This window comes from Ursus americanus, chromosome 25 (assembly GCF_024610735.1).
Source record: "Ursus americanus isolate L20-20 chromosome 25, mUrsAme1.1.p, whole genome shotgun sequence".
Lineage (NCBI taxonomy): Eukaryota > Metazoa > Chordata > Mammalia > Carnivora > Ursidae > Ursus > Ursus americanus.
Genome location: NC_142151.1, coordinates 16067154 through 16090006, shown reverse-complemented (window position 1 = coordinate 16090006; position 22853 = coordinate 16067154). Strand labels below are relative to the sequence as shown.

Below are 22853 nucleotides of genomic sequence, written 5' to 3'. Positions count from 1 at the left end.
CGAATGCTACTTTAGTCAGCGAGCAAGGCTAGCATAAACAATGTTGTCATAGCAAATAACATGGACTTTTGTCATGATGTGGTGAGAGTGGCACATATCTTTGTGGTCTTCCTCCCCAAAACCTATAACTCCAGCTTAATCATGAGAAAAACATCAAACAAATTCCAATTGAGAGACATCTTATGGAATATCCAGATACAGTACTCCTCAGAGGGCAATCCAGGTCATTATTGCAGGTTAAATTGTGTCCCCCAAAACGGTATGCTGAAGTCCTACCACTCTAGGCTTCAGAATGTGACCTCTTTTGGATAGGGTCTTTGCCAGTGAATCACAACGCGGTCATACTGGATTGGGGTGGACCCCAGTCCACTGACTGGTGTCCTTATGAGAAGAAGGAAATTTGCATATAGCTACACACCCAGGAAGGCCGTGTGAAGACAGAGCAGAGATTTGAGTGATGCATCTATAAGCCAAGGAAAGCTAGAGATTATCAGTAACCATCGGAAGTTAGAAGAGACAAGGAAGGATTCCTGCTCTACAGCCTTCAGAGAGAGCTTAGCTCTGCTGACATCTTCACTTTGGACTTGTAGCCTCCACAACTGTGAGAGAACAAGTTTCCGTTGTTTTAAGCCACCCAATTTGTGATACTTTATTATGGAAGCCCTAGAAAACTAATATAGTCATCAAAAACAAGGGGAGTGTGAGAAATGGTCACAGTGGAGAGGAGCCTAATGAGACATGAGGACTAAATGCAATGTGGTATTGTGGATAGAATCCTGGAACAGAAAAAAATATTAGGTAAAAAAGTGAAGAAGTCTGAATAAAGTATTGATTTTAGTTAATAATAAAATATTGCTATTGGTTTATTAATTGTCACAAATACATCATGCTAATGCGAGGCGCTAACAGTAAGGAAATTGGGTGCGGGTTATGTAAGAACTTTGTGTTCTATTTTCATAATTTTTCTGTAAATATAAAGTGATTCAAAAATAAAAAAGTTGATTACAAAAAAGTTTTTAAAATCCCAAATTTAGCTGCAGTTTTAATGAGCCCTCCACGACATGTGATGGAGTAAATGGCAGTCTGTTTCAGGGTGTGGCAGTGGTGACCAGGTACCTGGGCCTGCCTTTGCTGATTAATTACGTCACAGGGTGATTAAATCAGGAACTTCCACTGATAAAGTATATCCCCCTTTAAACGTCAGTTTATTGCAGCAGTCATTATATAAGGCTAACTGTAAGTCTATTGTGAATTGTAGAAATAATACAATCAGAATGATAAACACTTTGATAAAAGGTTTTTTTCAAGCCTGTGTAGGCAAGGTATATGTAAAAAAGGAAAACCCAAACATAAATAAATATGTGGAGATTCAGTTAAAATTCCTCATGTCACTTATGAGATTTAATGGACACTTTGCTGAGTAATAGTTCAAAATGCAGTCCTACCACCATTTCTTCCAAAACCCAACCCCGGGATATGCTTCAGTGGGATGGGGGCCTGGTAATAAAGAAGGTTTAAGACAGTTTCTTCTCTCTGAATTAAAATTGTTCCCTTTCCTACCATATTTTTATTTTTGTTGGAGGATTCCAGCAAAATTGGAGACTTATTTCTCCCTTCCCTTAATGTGTATTTAATTATAATGGAAGAAATACAGATGATCCAGGTGAATTTATGGGTATCACATGCTATTTATATGTGAATGAAGCACTAGAAGACCCACTTTTATTGCACTTTACCCATAAGGAACATGGGAGTTAGGGGCACTGACCCCCTCACAGTAGAAAATTATCACAGAACTTTTGACTTGTATTATATGTATTATATACTCTATTCAGTACAATCAAGTGAACTAGAAAAAAGAAAATATTATTAAGAAAACATTTTTCTTAGTTTTTCTCATAAGAGAAAATCCATTTACAGTACTGTACTGGAGTTATTGAAATAAATCTGCATCTGAGTGAAACTGTGAGTTTCAAATTCTGGCTTCTTGTGTTACCACTTAGGCAGATGTCTTAACTTATTTGAGACTGTCATCTCACCTACAAAATGAAGCTAATAACTACCTGAAAAAGTTGTTCTAAGGATGTAGTAAGATGAGGTTTCTAAAACGTCGTATGAAGTGGGGGCTCATGGAATGTCATTTTCTTTCCCCCTTTTTGTTCATTGCTTATGATTATATCTGATAAAGAAACATTACGTAATTCTTTTTTTTTAATGATTTTATTTATTTGGGAGAGAGAGTGAGCAAGTGTGAGAGAGAGAGAGAGCGAGAGCACAAGGGGGGGGGCTGTGAGGCAGAGGGAGAGGGAAAAGCAGACTCCCTGCTGAGGGCGGAGCCCGATGCGGGAATTGATCCTGGGACCCTGGGATCATGACCTGAGCCGAAGGCAGATGCTTAACCAACTAAACCACCAGGCGCCCAGATAGTGTGTTACTCTTTTGTCATTCATGGAAACTAGATGATTTTTAAAAGTTTCAAAATCACATGCAAATAGCATGTAGTCTCTTGAGCTCAATTTCTTCATCTATAAAATGAGAACAGAAGATAGTACTTCATCAAAAATTAATGTGAGTATTAAATAGGGTAAGGGATAGAAAACATTTAGCACAACACTTGGTACAGGGTAAACTGTCAATAAATAACAGTAGTTCTTTTAAAAATAGCGTATTTTCCCAGATCAGAAAAGTATTGACAGTGTTTTTGAACTGAGATATTAGTCGTTTCCCATGTATAATATCAAGCAGTATATGTGAGCTGATGATGCCATCACAGCAACCAGAATTAGAGGGAAATACTCAAATAGCAGTAATAGGATCTAAATGGCTCTTCTCTGTATTAGATTTCTTATGAAATCTATCACGATGTTGAACATACAATTAGTACTAAAGTGCTTTTTAGTTGCTTATTAAACTTCTACAACAGGTATTTTTCTTCAGCTAGTTGTTAAGCCAACAACATCCTGGATTGAATATAGACTTGCTTCCAAATCGTCCTAACTTGTAAACAGCCTAAGAATTTTCTCAGCATTATTAAAAAAAGAGAGATAAAAACAATTATTTTAAGTGATTACAGTGTGTTGATTTAAAGGTACAGAATTACTCTTGATCGATACTGAGAAAATACTTACAGATGGCTTAGAAATTATTGTGATACCTGCCCAGATGTTGGCCACTATCGTCATCATCATCATCATCATTTCTTTTTTTTTTTTTTTTAAGATTTTATTTATTTATTTGACAGAGATAGAGACAGCCAGAGAGAGAGGGAGCACAAGCAGGGGGAGTGGGAGAGGAAGAAGCAGGCTCCTAGCGGAGGAGCCTGATGTGGGGCTCGATCCCATAACGCCTGGATCACGCCCTGAGCCGAAGGCAGACGCTTAACCGCTATGCCACCCAGGCACCCCCATCATCATCATTTCTATTATTGTAACAGTTTAATGTACTTATTAGTTTCCCAAGTTCATTCACACACAAATTCTTTATTACTAAATATTAGACCAAGTGACAGAGAAATAGAGAGTACTATCCTGACGGTAGTGGTAACATGTATGAAAAGTGGTTGCTGTAGAAGACATGGCGGAGACAGATCACGTGATACTTCACAAGGGTTAAAATAAATTCTTGGTGTTTTTATGCTTTAAGCACAGTGCCTTGTAAACGATGTTACAAAGTACTGCTAAAAATAAAATTTCAGTGATTTTTTAGTTAAAACCCTAAATAATGATGACAATACCCATTTCCCACCCCACCCCCCGCCATTGGTTATAATTTAGACCAAGAGATATGAATTTAGTTGAATTACAGTCAAAGTCGAGATACTTCAAGATACGCTGTCACACCTAAACAAGCAAACAAAAACTTAAACAAAAAAAGTCTGACATTTCCTAAGAGAACAAGTTAGTTCAAGGGCAGCTCAGTATGCAGGGAGCTCCTCATTTTTTGGTGGCCAGATTGGGTGGGTGGTATTCTAACACTGAGTGATGACTACCTACTCATTCATCAATTCGGAAATTGGTATGATATGCCAGCGAGAGTAAAGAAAAGGAAAGGGAATCTCAATATTTATTTATTTATATTTGGGATCTTAACACTTTCTCATATGAACTTAGCTTTCTGGTTTTGCCTTATTATAGAGATAGCCTCATTTATTTCTGCTTATAGTGATTTTCATACGTTCTGTTTACACTGAGGATTTCAGTGTTCACCATTTTTGGTGTACTTAACTTAGATCTTAAATTGACCATTTTACTCTTTCTGTTGGTTGAAGAATGTTACTTTCTGTGGAAAATAAGAAAAATATAATAACTGTGACTTACAACAAGTGTTTTTATAGGGAAAGTGAAGCTATAATTTCAAATCTGTGGAAGCTATTAGGACAGTTTTAGTGTATACCGTTAGCAGGACCAAGTGGTTAATTTAGTAGAGTTAACTAATTTGTGACCCTGTGAAGTGATAAAGAAAATGTTTGTCTCCTTAGTTTTAAGTTGTTTTGCTTAACAGTTAATAAAAATGAAAACACCTATTTTTTTTTTTTTTAGTAAGACTTAAAGGTTCCTCTAAACTATATATATGGTCTACATAGCTACAATTTGGATGTGTCTTTTAAAAGCCTGAAGGAAAACCAAGCACTTGTAATTGCTTCCTTTGCAAGGTGTGCACTCTAATTGCTATATTTAAATATTTGAAAATTCCATATTGCTACATGAGCATCTGTGACAAGTGACACTGTGATTGCCAAATAGGAAAAGTTTCTATATTTAAAATTCAGTTTAGCAAATTGACATTTTCTCTTCCCTTTTCTCATATTCTCTTATTCTGACAGATCACAGTTTTAAAACAAAACACAAACCACACATTTATTCGACTGTCATGAAGAATTAAACACGAAAAGGATGAGATGCGGTGGCTATCACTTTTCATTAAAACCAGCTGCTGTGGTTTAAAAATGCAAACCAGGTTAAAATCAGTACAAACCCTGGGGGTTTAATTTATATACTGAACGAACCAGCTTGTTTTGAAAGAATACTTAAAAAAAAAAAAAAAAAACTTCAGAAGAAACTCACACATCCATCATTTGATTTTTCACTAGCCCTGTGAATTAGAAAAACCCAAGAATTATCTCTATTTTACTGACGAGAAAATTGGGACAGAGGCTTAATTGACTTGTGTAGCTAGTTAGTGCCAGAAATAGAGTTACAGGCTTCTATGAATGTCTGTGTCTACCCATGGGCTCTAGATCCAGAATGTTATTCCTAGCCTCTGTCCTGGCCCAAATTCTAGAATCTAACAGTGATGTGCTCCGTTTGGATCCTATAGGCATATGAGAACCAACTGCGAGATATTTAGGAATTTTGTAAGCTGCTGTAAAAGTATTGATTGCTTGAGATGAGCCGTAGTGGAAATATTTATACCATGGAATTCAGTAAGCACTACAAATCAAGATTTAATTTTTCCCCAGAGAACTGGTGTACCTGTATACTACTGATTATATCCAAGTACAAATTGAAGGAGAACAAACAAAAACAACAATAAAAACCAAATACGACAATGTAATATGAGTGTAATATAATTTTGTAAATGTAGTAATTTTGTAAATTAATGTAATGTAAATGTAATTTTGTAAATCAAGGGGAGAGGTCAATATTTCTTTGTTCCTTAATTTAGAAATTTGCTTCTAAGCTGTGAATAAATATGGGCAGGACTATTGGGAAAGCTTGAATTAAACTTGAGTGTTTTGAAGACCTTTATAAATCCTTAACTATTCTTTAAGAACTAGGTCAAGTCTCACCCCTTCCAAAAATTATGGCAGTCAGCCTGACTTTTCCCTTTAAGTCTCCAGTAGATTTAAAATAAAGCCACATATACCGGGACTTATTTACTGTGTGTTCCATATAAATTAATTTTGTATGGTTAAGAATGCAATAAAATTTTTCAAAAGTGGGACATGGGCTTCCTTCCTTTTTTTCTTTCTTTGAATACATATGTAATTAACACCTATTCTATGCCTGGTACTATTCTTAACTGCTTTAGAAACAGCATTAAACAAAAGTCTCTGCCCTTATGGAACTTCTAGTCTAGTGAAGAGTCAGGAATTTAAACAAATGAAAAATTATAGCTGTGATAATACTTTGAAAAATTGTTTATAGTCTGAGAATGCCCGTAGTGGGCTTTTACCTATTCAGGGAGGTCAGTTAAAGCTTCCCTGGGGACATTGTGATTGAAATGAGACCTGAAGAATGAGAAAGAAATTAACTTGAAGTTACTGGTCTTGAATATAATTTCTTTCTGTGGGTTTTCTACAGCCTCCTAATCTGGATGGAGTTCCCTTTCAAAATGGACCCCCATCACCCTTTGTAATAGAAGCAACAATTTTTAATTTCATATTTATTCACTAAGTAACTGTTTTTCCAACTAGACTGTTGGCCCAAAGGTGGGACTGTGTTTTGTTCACCTTGGAAGTATCAGTCATATTACCTGACACAGAATAGTCACTCAGTAGTTGTTAATTCTACTGCTCCCTCTGCCCTTGTCTTACAATAATTCTGGGATGTGCCCTCCCTACCTCTCTGTCATTGAGAAGACATAGCAATATAATGTATACAAAAGTCAGAAAAGTAAGATAAGGTCCAGAATTGTTTAGTGTCACAACTAAACACAAGAAGGCGCAAGTATCCAGGAGTAAGGAGAAATAAATCAGGTGCGGGGATGCCTGGGTGGCTCAGTCAGTTACGCGTCTGCCTTCCGCTCAGGTCATGATCTCAGGGTCCTGGAATCAAGTCTCCCTGCTCAGTGGGGACCCTGCTTCTCCCTCTCCCTCTGCCTGCTGCTCCCCCTGCTTGTGCTAGATCATGCTCTCTCTCTCTCTCTCTTTCTCTCTGTCAAATAAATAAATAAAATCTTAAAGAAAAAAAAGAAATAAATCGGTGTAAGTATTGTCTCGGAGAACAAGGAAAGACAAAGCCATTGGATTTAGCAGGAGGAAGTTTTACTCATTAATCTTGCTTGAAGAAATTTTTTCAATTTGTGAAACGTATTAAAAATGTTTTCTGAAGTTAACTATCTGGTGTTAACTCTTAAAATTGCTTTCTCATGAAAAGTAAAAGGAGTGTGTAAATGGATACCTTCTTGGAAAAAAGGTGTATCCAAGTATGTGTGTATAGGGTGTTGTCAAATGTGCTTCGAAGGGAGAAAGAAAGAAGAAAAGTAGATGCAAGAAAAAGACTGGAGGGAATTTACAGGATTGTTCAATGATAGGGCTCTGGGTGCTATTTTTCCCTTGTGCTTTTCTATATTTTGCACTTTCCTGTTCTCAAGGGTTTTTGTTGTTGTTGTTTGTTTGTTTGTTTTCCAAAGTATTTGTTAGTTGTTTATTTATCAAGACAAACTATTCCATAACCCAGTATTTGTGTTTCATAGTTCAGGAACACAGGTCAGTGACAAACTTCAATGGAACTCAACCCAAAGAAATTCTTTTTTTTTTTTTTTTAAAGATTTTATTTATTTTTTTGACAGAGAGAGAGACAGCCAGAGAGAGAGGGGAGAGAGGGAACACAAACAGGGGGAGTGGGAGAGGAAGAAGCAGGCTCCCAGCAGAGCAAGGAGCCCGATGCGGGGCTTGATCCCAGGACACTGGGATCACGCCCTGAGCTGAAGGCTTAACTGACTGAGCCACCTAGGTGCCCCATCCCAAAGAAATTCTTTATAATCCAAAATCACTTTGCACTCTGAAAGATACCAGCCTTCTTCATCTCCTTAAAATCTTTCATGGAATCATGATTTCTGTAGAAATCTGCATACGCCTTCTTTCTTGGTTCGGCCACAGCAAACTTATAGAAAGCTGCAACCCCCAGGGATACAGTGAACGCTCCAACAATATGAAATTGCAAACGCTTGGCCAGAAGGCCTTACATCTGAGGTTTCGTCAAAGCACTGGAAGTCATGGTAGTTATTCTCCTTGATAGGTAAAACTCAACACCAACCTCAAACCTAACGTCCTTCCTAACTAATACAGAAATGGACCTCTTCTCGAGTTTTTAAATTTAATGAGCCTATACTACTTTCATAATGAAACAGTAAACAACGTAACATTCCATAAAACCAAGACTTGATTAAGAGTCTGAGCAGAGTATACAGTTATGCCTCTACTCTAGAGGTAGAGGACTCAGAACTATATTTTAGATTTTTCTTTTACTTGCCTCAATTTGCTCACCGTTCTGGTACATTAATGTTAAAGGCCAGTTGAATCTTTGTCTATATGTCCACCTGCACTTCCGGTGCCACAGCTCTTTAAGGGTGGAGACCTTTATCTTTGTATTTCTGTCATCCTGGCAGTGACATGTATTTGTTGAGTGAATAACTTGAAACTGAAATGCCTGGACCTTTTTATTACGTTTAATCTATGTACTTTTCTTTTTTCAGAACCCAGGAGTGAAAACTACAATGAATGGTCATATTTCTAATCATCCCAGTGGTTTTGGAATGTATCCAGCTCAAATGAAGTAAGTTGGAAGGTTTATTTTTAATTTGTTGGGGTTCTTTCTGTTTTTTTTTTTTTTTTTTTAATGATTTATTTATTTATTTTAGAGAGACAGAGAGTGCATGAGCAAGGGGAGGGGCAGAGGACGAGGGAGAGGACCTTAAGCAGACTCTGCTCTGAGTGCAGAGCTCAACGTGGGGATTCCATCCCACGACCCTGAGATCATGACCTAAGCCGAAGTCAAGGGTCGGAAGCCCAACCGACTGAGCCACCCACGCGCCCCTGTTGGGGTTCTTTTTGGATTTGATGGTTTTGTTTTACATTTTTATTAAAAAGATTAACTCCCTTTCTTTATGTAGTTTATTCCTCATTAATATATAATTTCTTTCTAATTCTAAGCGATGATAATATTTAAAAGTTCACTGTGTCTGGAAAGAAAAAGATGGTTCGTTAATACCCACCTCCAGGACAGTGACCTAATAGACGTTTGTTCTGGTATTTTGTGTATTATTGTTTTCCATAGTTGAATATATACTTTACTTCAGAGATTTCAGGTTCTCTGGAGCATTCTATCATTTTTATTTATAAAGTACTGGCATTTGAGGTCAGTTAAATGTCTTCTCGTCCAGTCTGTCGAGATACTTATCACTGTGTAAAACAAATAAAAAGATCAGGCAGGCAAACAAAACAATCCCTGTGGTTCCAGGTATAACTTGAAATCACATCCCTGACGGAAGTTGCCGTTCCCTTATACATTGTGGTTAGTATTATAGTTGTTTTATACTGACCATTGTGGTATAGAGTTCACTCAACATTTTTCAGAATTCATAGGTTATTCACATTGTAAAGAGTTATGCATCATCTTTTCTCTGTACAAAGATCATTGCAAATCTCTTTAGTACTGGTCAGTAAGAGACACCCAGGGAGTGTCGTCTGGTCCTATCTTTATCTTGTCCATCAGTTATTCACGCCAGAAAGTTTGGCTACGCCCTCAATCTTCCTCCTTTTTCTTACAATAACTATCCATTTAACCACGAGTTTATAACATTTTCTTCTATTAAGGAACTCTTGTTTCTGTCTCTTCTTTCTATTCTAGCTCTACTTGGGGACTTTTTTCTACCATAATTTTTGGGGTACCCTCTACCTGCCATTCGTTCTTGGATTATTTTCTTTAAAAATGTTTTTGATCATGTCACATCCCTGTATAAAAATATTTGCTGAATCTAGAGAATAAAAATTTAATTCTTGAGCCGTCTATTTGCCTTCCCTATGTCTGAAGCCATTCCTGGCTTCTAGACATACGCCATTAGATGCACTGTCCCCTTGGACACCATGCTAGTCACTGAGCCAGGTCCACATGATTTTTCCTCACTTAATTCTCCACCTGTGTGTAGTGCTTCTTTCCGATCTTTTATATTCTGTGGAAATGCCAACTTGGTGGTGAAATCTTTTTACACATCCTGATAAAAATTGAATCCTTCTTTGATCTTACTCGTAATATCTATTAGTTTTATCCAGATATCACATTCTATTGTAACAATTCAACTTACTTGTTTTATTAACGGAACCATGTCCTGTGCCATAATCCTTATTCTAATAGATTTTGGGGTTTAATAAATGTTTACTGAACAAGTTTTAAAAATTCAAGTGATACGTTTACTCCACCTCCCATATTACTGACGGGAGGCTAGAACTAGGGTAAAGCTGGTCAAATTTAATGATAAAGTGTTATTTTACATTTTAAGTTTTTGTGAAAATAATGTCCATTCCATTATAGGTTAAGTCATTGAGTACTTTTTCTGACTGGATCACTGCTCACAACTCAATTTAGTATGACAAACTTAAACTCTTCTAAGATAGTTTCAGCCTTCCTGACTTCTGGCGAAGGTTCTGACTTGGAGTTTGAGAGGAGGCTGTGATTTGCACCTACCTCGGTCCACACTGGGGTAGTGTGGTTTATATTCTACTTCTTGACCAGAGCAGGATCTGGCTCATTTTGACAAACCTAGTTAGCATTAACTCAGTATGTTTTTTTAAAAACACACAGTGGTGGTGGTACGTTGGAATTTTTATTTGTAGTTTTGAATTTTTATTGCTTACTTTGGACTTTAACCCAGCGCAATGACCTTTTTTTTTTTTTTTATTACAGTGGCTATGGATCATCACCTACCTTTTCCCAAATGGACAGAGAACACAGTTCAAAAACAAGTGCAAAGGCCCTCTACGGTATGTGCGTTTACTTGATGAGGTGTAATTCTGCTTCGAACCACATTTTACAAATTATGTATTCAACTTCGTAATTTGAACCTAGGCCTTGTTTATATTATTTGGAGTGACAGAGGTAAGGATTGTTTTAAAAAGAGGTTTGTTTGTTTGTTTTTTTTTTTTAAGATTTTATTTATTTGACAGAGAGAGCAAAAGCAGGGGCAGAGGGAGAGGGAGAAGCAGGCACCCTGCTGAGCAGGGAGTCCCATGTGGGGCTCAACCCCAGGACCCCAAGATCAGGACTCAAGCCGAAGGCAGACGCCTAACCAAGTGAGCCACCCAGGCACCCCTAAAAAAGAGTTTATAAAAGCTACTAAGATATGACTTCTGCTTACTGTCGTAAAATTTACAACCCATGGATGAAATATATTGCAGTGTTTTCTAGGGAATCTTTTATATGGCATCAATGCCTTAGCTGGATTTTCCCAGCTAATTATTTGTGATACGATTGTTGATCTTCATGAATGATCCATTTGATTGTGGGCTGACAGTTGACTGAACTTTTCCTTATAACTCTTGAACTTTTGGATAATGTTATAGTATCATTTCTTTCTATACTGTGAAACCAGCAGGCTTTGTCCCTGATTCTTCTTTAACTTCCATTTTCCTCTCTAGATTCATGTGTAAATAATATATTTTTAAACTTTAGTATAAAATAGAAGTCATTACTAAAAAGAAGTTGAGGACTCCTGAAATATACCACATGTGTTTGGAAATGCACTTTTTCACGGGTTCTGCATGGGCTTTTATTATTGTACAACAATAAAGAATAAGAATAGTATTCTGGTTAAAAGACTCAGAATAGTGTTGTGGTTAAGGGCAGAGACTCTGGACCCAGACTTTCTGGGTTCAAATTCAGTTCTATCATTTATTAGCTGAATAATCTTGGACAAGATTTTTGTACCCAATTTTGCTTATCTGTATAATGGGGAGATCTTATAGATTTGATGTGACAGTTAAATGAGTTAGTACATGTAAAATGCTTCTAATAGTGCCTGACGAGCAGAAAGTAGTGTATGTATTTGCTACTATTGTTGGGAGTATCCTTATTATTATCTGTCATAGGAACTAACACCCTTTTATAAATTTGGAATTCTCTGTCTCTCTCTCACTTTTTTTTTTTTTTTTTTTTTTTAACGTTACCTGTCTTGGCTGTGGTAAGAATGAGCAATTCTAAGGTTTTGTGAATCTCTTTCTGCCTGTGTATTGAGTGACTAAGCCTTAGGACTCAAACTATGCGTTCATAAAATAGACTTTATACCATACGTGGATATATTTTCTTATGGCCTTGTCAGTCTGATCAGTGTTGGTTTCAGTTTTCTCCACTACTATATTATGACATCCTTACCATGTCCTGCTAGTTGTGAATTGTAGGTCTAGAGAATATATTCCACAGATGCTTATTTTGTGATTAATATGTGCACAGAACAGAGCTAGTAATATATGGTTCTTGACTTTAAGAGACTCACCGTCTAGAGAATGACTTGAAGAAACTGAAAAAGAAGGTTTTTTGTTTTTTGTTTTCAAAAACAAAATAGTTCCTTCAGTCTTTCATTTCTAGGCTGATATTTATTAAGTACTTCTGTGTGCCAGGCCAAGGTCTTCATAGTCTGTTTCCATGACGATTCAGTCATTCCAAGATGAGTAAGACATAGTCATTGCTTATGCACTGTTTTGGTGAGGTAGACTAGTAAATGCACTGTTATAATAAAGAGCTAAATAAGCTTGGATGGCAGCGTATAAGGTGCAGTGGGGGTCGTCGGTTCTTCTGTGTGGGTGGGGTGGGAGTCAGAAGGGATTTCATAGAGGACTTGAGCATCGAGTTAAACTCTGAAATGTAAGTAGTGTGCTCCAGGCATTTGGGAGGCTGGCGGGTGCTGTAAACAGCAGCATGAACCCTTTATAACCTAGATTGTGAGCTCTGTAAGTTGGGCCATCTTTGCCTTGTGTACTTCAGGATTCCCCAAGCATAGCACCGTCGCGAATGTATACTTTACACTCAGTAAATACTTGCAGAATGAATATAATGAGTGAAAGAACTGCAAACAGTTTGGTCTTAACTGGAGGTTGCAAGATGGTGCATTGGGAAATAAGATAGAAATATAAACATGGGCCACAGTGCGAAGAATCATCCTGAGGAATTCGGACATTGTTTGCAGGGAATGCCTAGCCACCGAAGTTTTTAGTCAAGGGAGTAAGAGGTCTGTTGTCTCGGGTCACTCTCATAGCAGTATTGAGGTTGGATATGACGACTATGAATGGAAATAGGTAAGCCAGACATCTAAATACTAGCCCTAAGTCTTTTGTTAAGATGGAGCAGTGTTGATCATCTCACAATACCATAGATCCAAAAATCTATTTTCAGAGAGCTAAGAAAGGGGTAAGGGATAAAAAGTAGAATTCATTTGCAAATTTTAACGTTTATTTTGTGTTAGGAACGTCTTCATAAAATCATAGATCTGAGGGCTGAAAATCATCAGCCTATAAGCAGTAAATTTCTGTTTTCCCCTTTTTGCATATAGAACAAGCCGAGGCTCCTTTCCAAGGTGAGATGATTTGTCCGAGTCACAGAACTTTAAAATCTTGATTGTAAGAAAATGTGACAATTTTGTATAGTGTGACAAAAATGAGCAGTGTATAGGTGTAAAACAGAGGAGATAAAGAGAGGGAAAGAAAGGGGCAAATCCAAGAGACATTTAAAAAGAAGGAAGAAGTCTTAGCAAATATATTTGGCTTAGAAGCAAGCAGGTTTTATGTCCCTTGAAGTTGCAGATCAGATAATGTTTCGTTCCTCTTTGTATCTAATCCTCTCTGCTCCCTCCCAAAAGGGGCGCTCAGTCAATGCCCATGGAATGAATGGTGTGAACGACAGGGAAGAAATATGTTCAGATTTTGAACGCAACTTCGCAATAAGCAAGTTGCAGTTGAAGTTCCAACTGCAGTTAGTTAAACACTCAGTGTGTGTTTAGCCTCCCAGTCTCAAGTTCTAACTTTTTTTTTTTTTTTGCTAGGGAGTTGGTAAAAGAGAGATTTTTAATGTAGTTTATCACAATGTATGCATTTTCTTTAAAATTTCTCGTTTCACAATGATTAAACCAGTTGAATAAATCTTTCAAGAATGAGTTTCTTTCCTGGATGCTGCATGAACCTCTCTGGTGTGTGAAAATACTATTTAGTGCACCGGAACATGAGTTTTATGGTAATGACCGTTGTTTTTTACACACTGACCACAGGTTAGATACTTCATCTAGAGTTTCATGCAGCTTGTCTTTTTCATGAGAACGCTTTTCAGGTCTGACACCATAATGTGCCCCCCACATTGCTTCAGTAACTCAGTAACTTCAGTCTCAGAGAAACTGAGGGGGTCTATACATTGTGTAGAGTGGGTTTTGGGGGCCAAGCAATCTGGGGCTGAATCATGGCCCTTCCACCAAAGGGCTGCCATTTTGAGCAAATGATTTTATGTCTTGGCCCCAGTTTCTTCATCTATAAAATAGAAATGATAATAATACTGTGGTAGGTTTAGATGAGAAAACAGAAGTAATGCATCTGTCATGGCATGGAGGAGAAGTATAGGGAGTTACTTTTTGTCCTCCGTCCTCAGATTAATCAAGGCCCTCAAATTTAATATTTTGATATGACCTCCAAATGATGTTATATGTGTAATCACAGTGATACTTGGATGGATCAAAGGGTAATCTTCATCATATTTTTCAAGCTTTTATTCCAGATATTACCGGAAATATATTTTTTTGTAAATCCTGTAAATGTACTGTGAACTGTACAATTATGATGATATATATTTGCTTCTTTGGGATATGTATTAATTTATGCAAGGAAAGCAGTTAAAATATACTGCAGTTTTATAACCCTGTTTTGTCATTTCTTCATTATGATACAAGAAATTTCAAAGCCAGCATGTGAGCGTTTCTACATCACCAAAGTCCCTGACAACATAAATAAATAGAAAATAAATATTAATTTCATTTTCCTCCACATACCTCATGACCGTAACATTTCATTTGGCTGCTGTTATTGAGAAGTTGAAAATTTTGTATTTTTCTCCAGCTAGCCTGCTTGTCAGAGTCTTTAAGCACTAAAATTTAATATCATTTTTAAGGAAGTACTTGTAAAATATATTAAACATTCCCTTCCATCAGGGTGTGGTGCCTGTAAGATCTTGTCGATGACTCAGAGGGTCATCAGCACTCACGAGCTTATGTGCTGGGATGTGCTCAGAGGCTATAGTCTTTCCCTTTACACGAAATCATTCAAAATCTTTTCCCTTTTGAATATTTGTGGCTACTTTTTCCATGTGGCTATGTCCCAAGCCTGTTATTTTTGCTTGTTGTTAACATACCTTCTTCTAGTATTGCTTCTGATTCGTATGGGCTGAAAAACTAGAAAGAAAATCTTAAGGAGTAAATAGGTTTTGAGTGGGGAATTGAGAGTGCCATTAAAGTCTGCATATTAAAATGTGCAAGTTTCAATGTATAGACCTTGTGACATCGGTCTACCACTCAGAGGACTTATTTAAGGATGGGCTCCGCTGTGTTCTGAATAGCTGAACTTTTCAAAAGTAATCTCTCTAAATTTGATATTGCTGAATTTATAATATAACCATTCATAATAATCAGCTGTTTAAAGTCATCCTGTATCCAGAAAAACTTAAGTTTCACAGAATTACCAGTTAGCTGTACTTTTTTTTTTTTTTTTTTGGTCATTACTGACATTTATAGTAACTTTGAGATTTGTTTCGTTGGGAGTTCAAATAGTATATATGATAGACAGTCACTCTCTCAACTCTCAGCCTTAAGTCTGAACTTTTCTTGTGAAGCCAGCAAGGAGGAAAATATATTTGTGTTTTTCCTGTTTTTCTTTTTTTTTTTTCTCAAGGAGGTACTGGTAAGAATTGCGTATAAGTAATCTATAAACCATATGACCAGTTTCTGTATAATTGACTTCACTATAAACTTTTCTGTATTTTTACACAGTGCTTGACTTATTGTCCTCATAGCAATATCCCTGAGTATAGCACTTTTCTTAATAGCTATGTACCCCACATATATATAAATTTTTTCTTTTTTTTGTACCTATCTTTCTTCTCTTCCTGTCCCTTTCTATCTTCCGATCTTGGTTGGGAGTTAGTCCCTTTGTGTAACTGTCATAATCGAAGCCCAAGCAATCTCTTACACATGCAGGTGGCATTCAGGAATTAAAACCCATTTCTCTTTCCTCTATCCTCGTCGTTTACGGTGTGTATTTTACCAGAGAAAACATTTAAATCTTCTTTTGTAAGAACAATTTTTTTTTTAATTCTTGAGAAGGAAATGGCCTGTGATTATATATTATCAGGAAGTCAGGCACTGTAAGAGTCACAGTTCAGCCTCAGAGAGTGTACTGGTGCTCTGTGACTCAAAAAGACAGTTGGGCAGTTTTCCCACCTTCCCTGAAAATTTTAAAAGCTCCTTTTCTCCTCATGGGATAAGCTGTCTTACCAATTTGTTGAACAGGCCAGTAAAATTAATTCTTAAATAATGTAGTTTTGTAAAAATGACCTTGTTTGTTTGTACAAACAGGATCTTGGTTTTGATACTGATTTGTCAAACTGTGACAGCCTAGAGAATGAGAGCCCGTACTTATCACTCTGTGCTCCCCACTGATTCCCGTTAAGCACCTCACCTCTGTGGAAATTACACGCTAAGATAGTGGGAAAGGAATTCTCCTTTACTGTGCTTGAAAGTGTAAAGTAATAGGAGCAGTTGCCCATTGTTTAATTTAGAGAGAGAAATAAATACTCAGCAGCTGCTTTTATGTTACCTTTTTTCTTTTTTATTGCCGAATCCTTACTTCGATGCTATGCTTTATTTTCAGAGAGAGAGAAAATAAAATTATCTGAATATTAGCTCTTTTTTAAAATGATTTTTTCATTTATTTTAGAGAGAGAGAGACAGAGAGAGCGTAGGGGTGGAGGGGCAGAGAGAGAGGGAGAATCCTCAGACTCCCCACTGAGCACAGAGCCCCACATGGGTGTCTATCGTGACCTGAGCCAAAATCAGAAGTCAGCCACTTAACTGACTGAGCTACCCAGGAACCCCTGAATATTAGCTTTTACAAATCTTGCTGTATATGCATAAACAGCAATATAGGCAAAAGAGAATTATGTTTAAATACTGAGACCTGCGTATTGTTATAATTGCCGTTACACTAATTGAAGTAAATGAAGCCTACATTTTTTGGGAAGATTTTATTAATTTATTTATTTTTGAGAGAGAAAAAGAGAGAGTGGGGGGGAGGGGGGAGGGAGAGAGAGAGAATCTCAAGCAGACTCCACACTGAGTGCAGAGCCCAGTACAGGGGTTGATCGCAGGACCCTCTGAGATCATGACCTGAGCTGAAATCAAGAGTCAGACACTTAACCGACTGAGCCACCCAGGCATCCCCAAACCTACATTTTTTAAAAATTAAGAGTTGTAGTTTTAGGTTCCTAGCAGAATTGAGGGGAAGCTACAGAGATTTCCCGTACACCACCTTGCGTATGTATAGCCCTCCGCTATCAAGCCCGCAGCAGAGCGGTGCACTTGTCACAATTGATGAACCTACACTGATATAGGTTCACCCAAGGTCTTAGGAAAGCTGAATTTAATGTTCCCAATCTGGAAGCTAATGATCATGTTTTGCAGCAGCAGCATAGCAATTCAATTATGTGAAAATAATCTCTAAAGGACTTTGATCATTGGTTACTGAATTCACCTATTTCCATTTCTTTTGGTTGGCGTAGTCTGGTCTGTGGTATTAAAGCCAGTAGGAAAAACAGTAAAACCACAACCAGTGGCACTGCAATCAAGTCAAGTTCGTTCCTGGCTCTAATCAGTTCCGATTGAGAGAGGTAGGGAGAGAGAAACTGAGGCTTTTGTATCAGCAGTCAAGCAGCCTATAATATGAGAAACCCAAAACTCTGCTGCCAGATTTATTCAGCTATTATATACTATTTGACCGTGATTTACGCTCTTAATTTGGCAAGAAAAATTTTCAACTTAGAGAAGTAACATGTAGTAGATGAGTTGGCCTTTGTACAGCGTTTGGGCCGGTGGTTTCCAGTCCTGGCTGCACAACAGGATTGCCATTTATAAATCCCAATGCCCAAACTGCATCCTAAGCCAGTTACATTAGAATCTCTAGCAGGTGGGACCCCAGCAGTGTTTTTCCAAGTTCATTCTAGTGTGTGGCCAAGGCTGAAAACCCTTGTTGAAGTGGGGAATGTCATTAGAGGCTTTGAGTATCATTGAGGCTTCTTTTAGATTTCTCGTACTTTTTTAAGGCTTTTGGTGAGATTTTCAGCTTAAGAGCATAATTACTATTTACAATGGTACTTGAGAGTACATATGATTCTCGTAAAAAAGAAATGTACCATAATTGCCTCTTAGGAAACTTCTTTCAAAATTTTCCTATTAAAATGTTAATATTACCCTTTATTTATTCATTGACTTAAATCACTAGAACTACTAGTTTATTTATAAATTCATTTTATGGCATTTATATATTGTTAGGATCTTTAAAAGGTAATTTCTTGTAACACATGCATCTTATTTATTGGCGCACTGGAGAGAAAGCAGTTTAAGAGTTTCTAAATGGAGTCTTCATTTGGAATATTAAGAATAACACCTATCTGCTAGGCAGTCAGAGTGATCAGTTAATGTCATGTTTTTTACAAATACTATCAAATAGGCACTGTTTTTCTATTGTATTTATAAAATACGGTTCTATGGGATTAAGAAACTGTATTAGAAAATGTGGAAGAACACATTCTTACTACTTCATAATGAGAATCTTTGATTACAAAACATACAGTTGAGCTTCAATCGTGTTTACCGATCACTTATCTGAAAGACTCGGTGAAGCATTTGAATGTCCTGGGGTTGCCATATCACAACTGGGTACCATGGCAACCACTGCCATTTCTTTCGCTGTCTCGGTCAGACCACGGGAAACAGAACCACCTTCATGTCCCGAGTCTGCCGAGTCTGCCGTAGAGAGTTGTGCTAGAAAGTGATAACCCAGTGATTCTGGGATTGTGGTTATTTCTCAAAGTGCTTTCGTCAGCTATGTTCCTCACTTACATATTGCATTTCAGTGGTTCTCCTGAGAACAGTTATCCATTTGTTACTATCTCACGTTGATTAATTCTCAGCTAATGATCAGAAAAATAATGGTGGTTTATTTTTTTTAATATGTAGAATACAGTCACATAAGTGAACGTTACGTTTTGTTATATTGGAATAGAAAAATTTAAGGTGAAACCAGATCTTTCTTTTTGATCACGCTATTTTGTTAGGAACAGATGGATCATACTTCTTCAGGTCATCGTCCAAACAAAAAAAGAAAGGTAGAAGATACTGAATTTTGTAGTGTGTCTGTTTCTGTTAAGTAACTTAATGCTGCAAAAGCAAAAATAGAATATATCGGAGTAATGTCAGACTGATGTAATCTGGGGGATATGGATATTTTTCATCCAAGTTTGAAGGTAAATATAAAAGATAATTACTTTTGTATGTATTGTGAAACAATAATTTATCAGAGTTTTCAAAATCCTGCTAACATTCCGAATCTGTATATGTATTTTATATTTTTGTACTTGCTTTGCTTTCATGCTCAGCAGAACTTTTCAACTTCTGAAGTTGTAGGAAGATCTAAAAGTTTCTATATTAACTGAAAGAAACATATTTATATTTGAAAAGCAGGTAGATATTAGTAAAGCTGAGGCATGTGTGTGTGTGCCTGTGAGCGCACACGTTTGTATCTGGGTGAGTCTGAATATTAGTGCTGTAGGAGTCTTGAGGTTTGATCTTATTTAACCCTTTTATTTTACAAGAAGAGTGCTGAGATCCAGAGCTAAGCGTCTTGCCTTCAGTTAGTGTCCTGCTTAGTGACAGAGCCAAAGCTAGAATCAGTCATCTTTGGTTCTTGCTTAGGGCTCTTTTTTCATCATAGCATTCTGCTTTAGAAAGAATAGGGCAACTCTGAATTTACAAATAAGCAAGTGACTTGATTAGAAAGCAACAGATACAAAATACTGTCTCCACATATTTTATATTTTGGTTTTGCAGCATTTTACGAAAGAAAATAAAGGTTTGTTTTTGCTTTTCCGATAGCGTGGTGCAGTAACTTTATACCTAACTCCCTCATATTTTCTAACAGTTGGTATCTACAATTCTGAGTATCACATTTGTTTATTCTATAGCTGTGTGGAACCTGTTAAAGTTTAATGACCATCAGTATGATTAAATCATGTTCTGAATCTCCTCTGACACTCTCCATAGTTTGGATGTTGTGAAAGGACATGTTCCTTGCAGTGGCCATTATCTTGATAATGTAGTCTAACTCCTTATAATACAGTATCTATGACAGTATTTTGCAATTCTGTTTTGTTCTCGGTACATTAAGAGATGAGAGTTACAAGCCAGTTTTTACCTTTTTACCAAAGAGTAGGTATCTGATTAATAAAACCCTTAGACTAACTCTTTTTCTTACAACATTAATAATCTAGATTTTACCTTTGGGATTCTGAAAATCTGTATTGGGTCAAATTGTTCTTGCATATCATTTAAGCTTTCTGTTGGCCTTTTCATTTCATGTGAATAATGAGTGTTTTCAGATGCACCACACAATGGCGACTTGTCAGCTACTGTATTTATATGTGAGATAGACTAGTTTTAGAGATGGCCACAAGACACCGATACATGAACTTCAGCCTGTTAGTGGGTAAATAATGACTTCTTCAATTTCTCTTTCAGAACAAAGGAAGAATTATGCTCGGGACAGTGTCAGCAGTGTGTCCGATATATCCCAATACCGTGTTGAAGTAAGATGTTTTGATGTTTGCTAAAATTTAAAATGAACCTTGAGGGACATAAAAATTTGGTGGTAAAATCAGAATTGTGTTTTATTGTATCCCTATGATGTACTCTGAATTATGTTGACCTTTTTCCTTTAGATTTTTATAAAACTGAGGTGTAAAATAACGAAGTATCTTGCTCATCGGGGGTCTGTTTCATAGAGAATTAATTAACCACTCATTGTTATTGTCAGCCTTATTTTGATTAAAAACAGGACAGAGGCTTCTATTTTATATTCTAGAATCTTCTTGAAATTGCACCTGTGATGGTTTCACTGAGTGCTTTAGTTTTAGTTTTACCTGAAGTCATGACTAGTCCTATTTAAACAATGGTTTTCTTGTTTAGTTTTTCCTGTGTTGTTATCTTTTAAGATATGTTTGCTCTTGAGTGGAATCTATATAGGTGACTTTTCGCTTATAACAGAATATATTTAAGTAGGGAGTAATTTCTAAGTTGCTCTTATTTTCCGTTTTCTACTCATAGCAGGCGTGCTTCACGAAATGTGAAGTTTTGTTCAGAACCGTGCAAAGTTTGACAGTTGCTACAGTGGTGACAGACTACCACTCTCATTTATCAGCGTCTTAGTTTCAAGCCGCAGTGCAGAGGGCCTGCTGTGGCTCAGCACTTAAGGAACCAACATGGAATGAGATGGGAGGGATCGGTCTTAAGAGAATGTTATTTAAACTGTCCAGAATTTATGTTCTGTTTATGTAGCTCAGCATGGCTCAGTATGAAACAGATTTAGGTATTTTACGACTCAAGGCACCCTTTGCTCAATTCACAAAACCCTGCTTGACTTTTTTATCTCAGTAAGGGAGCCACGAAGTTGTGGGGCACCTTGTGTTGGCTCCTCTCCACTCCACTCGCTGACTGCAGTCAGGTCACCATTGCTTTCTTTTGGAAAACGTGCAGTAAGGGAATGTGTGTGTTATAAATATGTTTCCTTCTTGTCAATCGTTAGCACTTGACCACCTTTGTTCTGGATCGGAAAGATGCTATGATAACTGTTGATGATGGAATAAGGAAGCTGAAATTGCTCGATGCCAAGGGCAAGGTGTGGACGCAGGATATGATTCTTCAAGTGGACGACAGAGCTGTGAGCCTCATCGATTTAGAATCGAAGGTAAGGTTGTAAAATTTAGACTGTTTCACTTCCAAGAAAGTTCCACAGCTATTTATGTTGATAAGCAGGTCGTATCGTTTAAAAGGGGATGAAAGTTTGACGAAATAAAATATTCTGTCAGTGATTTTAAAGAAGAAATATACTACTGCGTACACATTATGCCCACAAAATCAGTTTGTGAAACTAAAGATACAGGGACATGTATATTTTTTTTAACCACAAATGATGAGATGGAGGAAGTGAGAAAAAAAATTCATAGCACTAAAATAAGGCCCCAGGGGCCCTTATTCTTTATGACATATATTAATTATATACTAGGGTAACCATATCCCAGTAAATGAGTAACCTAGGATGAACCAGTTGTGTGTGTGTGTGTGTGTGTGTGTGTGTGTGTGTGTGTGTGTATGTGTGTATTAACTATGGCAGGCACCTTTGTTTTGCACAACCACTGGTCGGTAAGATGCTGGAGCTCTCAGTACAGGACTTTTCTGGGCCCCATCATCCCATAAGCATTTTAGTTGCTAAGATAAAGAAAACAACTGTCATAATCATTTTGGAGTACTCCGATAGGACTCGGAGTCAGATCTGCCCTTGCTTTTCTCACATCCATCGAGCACTGTGAGAGGACAGCAGCTGAGTGCTTCTCTCATCCGCATGGTTTTAAGTAATTATATAGAGAGAAGGGATATTATTTAATTTACTTTTGCGAAGAAAGACAATTTGTTATTTCTCTGGTTCTCTGAGGAATTGCATTTTATTTTGATGGAACCAGCGCTTCTTGTTTTCCCTTTGCCTGGATCTCAGAGAATCAAAAGTTAGAATAAATTTATGGTGTGATGTGTGTATGTACCATCTGTAATCAAAGTATCTGCTTTTTCCTTTTATGATTTATTTTATTTATTTTTATTTATTGGGGATATTATATTTTGTTTACTTAAATAAAGTCACTGTTTCTCTCATTAATGCATTATGATCCACTCACTATTTGTATAATGACGTTAGTATAATAACAAGCATTTTAAATGTCTCATTAAATACAGAATTCTAAGTGCGAACAGAAAGCTCATTTGTTTAAGAATCTGTCAGTGTGTTA

At 37.0% G+C, this 22853-nt stretch overlaps 1 protein-coding gene and 1 pseudogene across 5 annotated transcripts in view; one reads left to right on the top strand and one right to left on the bottom strand.

The window, feature by feature from the left end:
• EPS8 (EGFR pathway substrate 8, signaling adaptor) overlaps positions 1–22853 on the top strand; it is a 175387-nt gene that overhangs the window by 103169 nt on the left and 49365 nt on the right. For all 5 annotated transcript variants that reach the window (XM_087855659.1, XM_045781425.2, XM_045781422.2 and 2 more), the window contains 4 exons: positions 8419–8498; positions 10626–10702; positions 20536–20603; positions 21599–21760. In XM_087855659.1, the coding sequence (XP_087711785.1) occupies positions 8440–8498; positions 10626–10702; positions 20536–20603; positions 21599–21760 (366 nt within the window). In that variant the 5' untranslated portion in view covers positions 8419–8439. The remainder of the gene's footprint in view (positions 1–8418; positions 8499–10625; positions 10703–20535; positions 20604–21598; positions 21761–22853) is intronic.
• Positions 7687–8013, bottom strand: LOC148107786 (cytochrome c oxidase subunit 6C pseudogene; annotated as a pseudogene).